At 39.8% G+C, this 2,866-nt stretch overlaps 1 protein-coding gene across 2 annotated transcripts in view; it reads left to right on the forward strand.

Moving 5' to 3' along the window:
- LOC101862612 (caveolin-1) overlaps window positions 1-2,866 on the forward strand; it is a 37,058-nt gene that overhangs the window by 798 nt on the left and 33,394 nt on the right. Inside the window, exon 1 of one of the 2 annotated variants that reach the window (XM_013088653.2) lies at window positions 2,271-2,397. The exons of the other annotated variant lie outside the window; for it this stretch is intronic. Coding sequence (XP_012944107.1) covers window positions 2,341-2,397 — 57 coding nt within the window. The 5' untranslated portion in view covers window positions 2,271-2,340. Of the gene's footprint in view, window positions 1-2,270; window positions 2,398-2,866 lie in introns of those variants that run through there. 2 annotated transcript variants of the gene reach the window in all.

Raw genomic sequence — 2,866 nt, forward strand, 5'->3', positions numbered from 1 at the left:
GGAGAGAGAGAGAGAGAGAGAGAGAGAGAGAGAGAGAGAGATTCGGCCGATTTAATACGTTTTAAGCTGAGGTACCTAACGTTCTGTTATTCTTGTTTGTGTTGATATACATTGTGGGTAATTAGATATCTTCTTAAATTCACACATTCACTGCTTTTTACTTTCATGTTATGTATTCTTTTGTGGGCACTGTTCTTACTTTTAAAGGAGCCACATGCTTTTCATTTTGTTATTGTTAAACAGTTTCTTTAGTTTTGGCAAGGAATTATTAAAGAACATTGGTTGATGAGCCGGGCTTGCACGATTTCTCTTCTTCCTCCTTCAATTATCACTTGCGCCTCATGAAAGCGGTACCCTTAAATTTCTTTTAGAAAATAATATTTGTTGTAGAAGATTTTAGGACTCTATCTCACCTACAGTAAGACTGGAGGAGAAAAAAGTCAGAAAAAAAACTCTTCATGCACTGATCGTTCTTACTTTAGTGTCAATTGACTTTAGACAAACCAACCTCTAATAAAGTGTGGGGGGGGGGGGGGGGGGGTGAGTGATAGAGAGAAATATCGAGAGAGAGTGTATGGGTGGGGGTATTCTAAGCTGAAGAATGTTTACAGTTCGATGTTTTTGAAGAGTCTCTTTTTATTTACTCATAAACGTTGGTGTGAAACCAGCTGCTGGGCTGAAAGTTGCACTGAAACAAGAAAAGCAAATACGGTACAATGCATAGTATTTATTGGAACAAATCAAAAGGCGATCTTTAAAGTGCGTATATTCAAGCAATAGATTCCACACAAGACAGGAATAAAATATAAATTTAACAAGGAAAGGGGAAGATTTCTCCACCTTATTTATAATCGAACGTTTTTCAGGGAAGGCTTGAATTTTACGTGCTCTCGGCACCATAAATCTTTGCTCTTAAAAAGAAACGTATTCTACTCTGTTCACATCTGTAGGCAGGTAATCAGCCCGCCGCCATAGCGAATGTCTCAAACGTCTGGTCTTGGGAACTAAAACGATCGCGTGTGGCAGTTATCGCCCCTGGGATGGCCTCGGATATGGCGTATCTTGACTCTGTCACAGTCGCTGGTGTATCGCATGTGTCACTGGTCGTAAACCTGTCGCTGCCAGACACGTCTGCGACCTTTAATTGTCTTAAGATTGCGCCGCTTTATTCAGTTCTGATTGTTTTTAGAAAAAAAAGTGTTTGAAGAATGTATGGGTGTGAACTTGACAATGAATGAAAGAGAAACATAGAGAGCGAGGGAAGGCAGAGAGAAAGGGGGGGGGGGTAAAAAGAGAGGGGATTGGGAGGTTAGGGGTTGGGATGGGGTTGAGGGGCTTAGGGGTGTAAAGGGGTTTATAATGGGGGGGGGGTGTCTCTTTTTTCCATTTCTTCTTCTGTCCTCTTGTATCGTAAGGTTTCGAGGAGAGATGAAATTGTCGAGCGTGCCCCAGGTGTGTTACCTATAAAATCATGTTCTTCCTTTGGAGGATCTATTTGACTACATTGTCCATCTTTTTCTTGGTCTTCCTATTTCTTTGACGCCATCAAATCTCATATCGCAGGCCTTTGAGCTCAACCAAAACGTTAAGATTTCAAACAGGTAAACAAGACTATCGCGGTAGATTATTCGTATGCCTTTAAAGTTACCATATTTTTTTCACACCTTCATGTTAATTTCAAATGTTTTAGTTAACAATATTCCCTCTCAGTTGGGGTTGGCCTTGACAGGAAAGCTCGAAGTGCACCCCCTAAATGATCTAAAAGTGTGTTGATGGGGGCGTAAAACACCTAGCTATATTTAAAAAAGAAATTTTACTTAACTATTATTCACCTATATTTTTAAAAATATTTACGAAACAGTAAATCACCTATATTAAAACCAAAAAAAGAAATGTTACTAAACATGTGATTTATTATAGGACCTAATAATGTTGCAAGTACCACAGAACATACTAGAATAGAATCTCGAAAAAACATTTTAAATTAATCATTCGGCCTCCGACCGGATAGTTTTTGTGCATCAGGTAGAGACTCAATGGGGCTGTTGTCAATCATGCCGGTTCTGTGTACTATGTCGTCACTGTTAACGCTAGTAAGAGGATTAGTACGAAAGCTCTCAGCGTTAATGACGGGGGCAGCTTGCCGATTTGTTGGAGAAAACGATAGGACAGGACAACATGGGGTGGTTCTACCCAACCCTTGTAGCCCGTGGTGACAAGAAGAAAATACGGGCAGGGTTCATAAGCTTGCCCGCAGAGTGACCAAAGGTCAGTCATTCCAGTACACGGCTCCGATCTAAGACCAGCACAGAGCAGAAACTTTATTGCCCAACAATAGCCATGGCCGAGATCGATCTTGTCAACCGTGATCCTAACAACATCAACGATCACTTGAAGGTGAGGGAGAATTTGAATGCAAAGAGTAAAATTAATGAAGGTTTTAAAAGACATGCTAATAAATGTTAAAAATTATCCGAATCGACAAGAGCGAGCAAGAACAGTTTCCTAGGTAGAATTGCTTAAGATTGTTCATTGTGCTGTAAAATGTGTCAGATTCATTAAAATTTGATTTTGGAGTGATTTTCCTTTAATTTGTGACAACAATATGTAGGTTTCAAATGTTATCAATCGTTTATGGTCGGTGAACCTAGTGCTCATTGGTTTTCGAGAAAAATAGATTAACTTAATCAAAAATACATGTAGTATGCGCTCGAGCTTTTGTATGTCTGCAAGCGGCTGTGCCTATGTGAGTTTTTTAAAATATCTTTTGGTGTGTGTATGTGTGCGTGTGTGTGTGTGTGTGTGTGTGTGTGTGTGTGTGTGTGTGTGTGTATGTGTTTTCTTAATTTGGCTTTGCTTTGCTTGT

This window comes from Aplysia californica, unplaced genomic scaffold (genome assembly GCF_000002075.1).
Source record: "Aplysia californica isolate F4 #8 unplaced genomic scaffold, AplCal3.0 scaffold00782, whole genome shotgun sequence".
NCBI lineage: Eukaryota > Metazoa > Mollusca > Gastropoda > Aplysiida > Aplysiidae > Aplysia > Aplysia californica.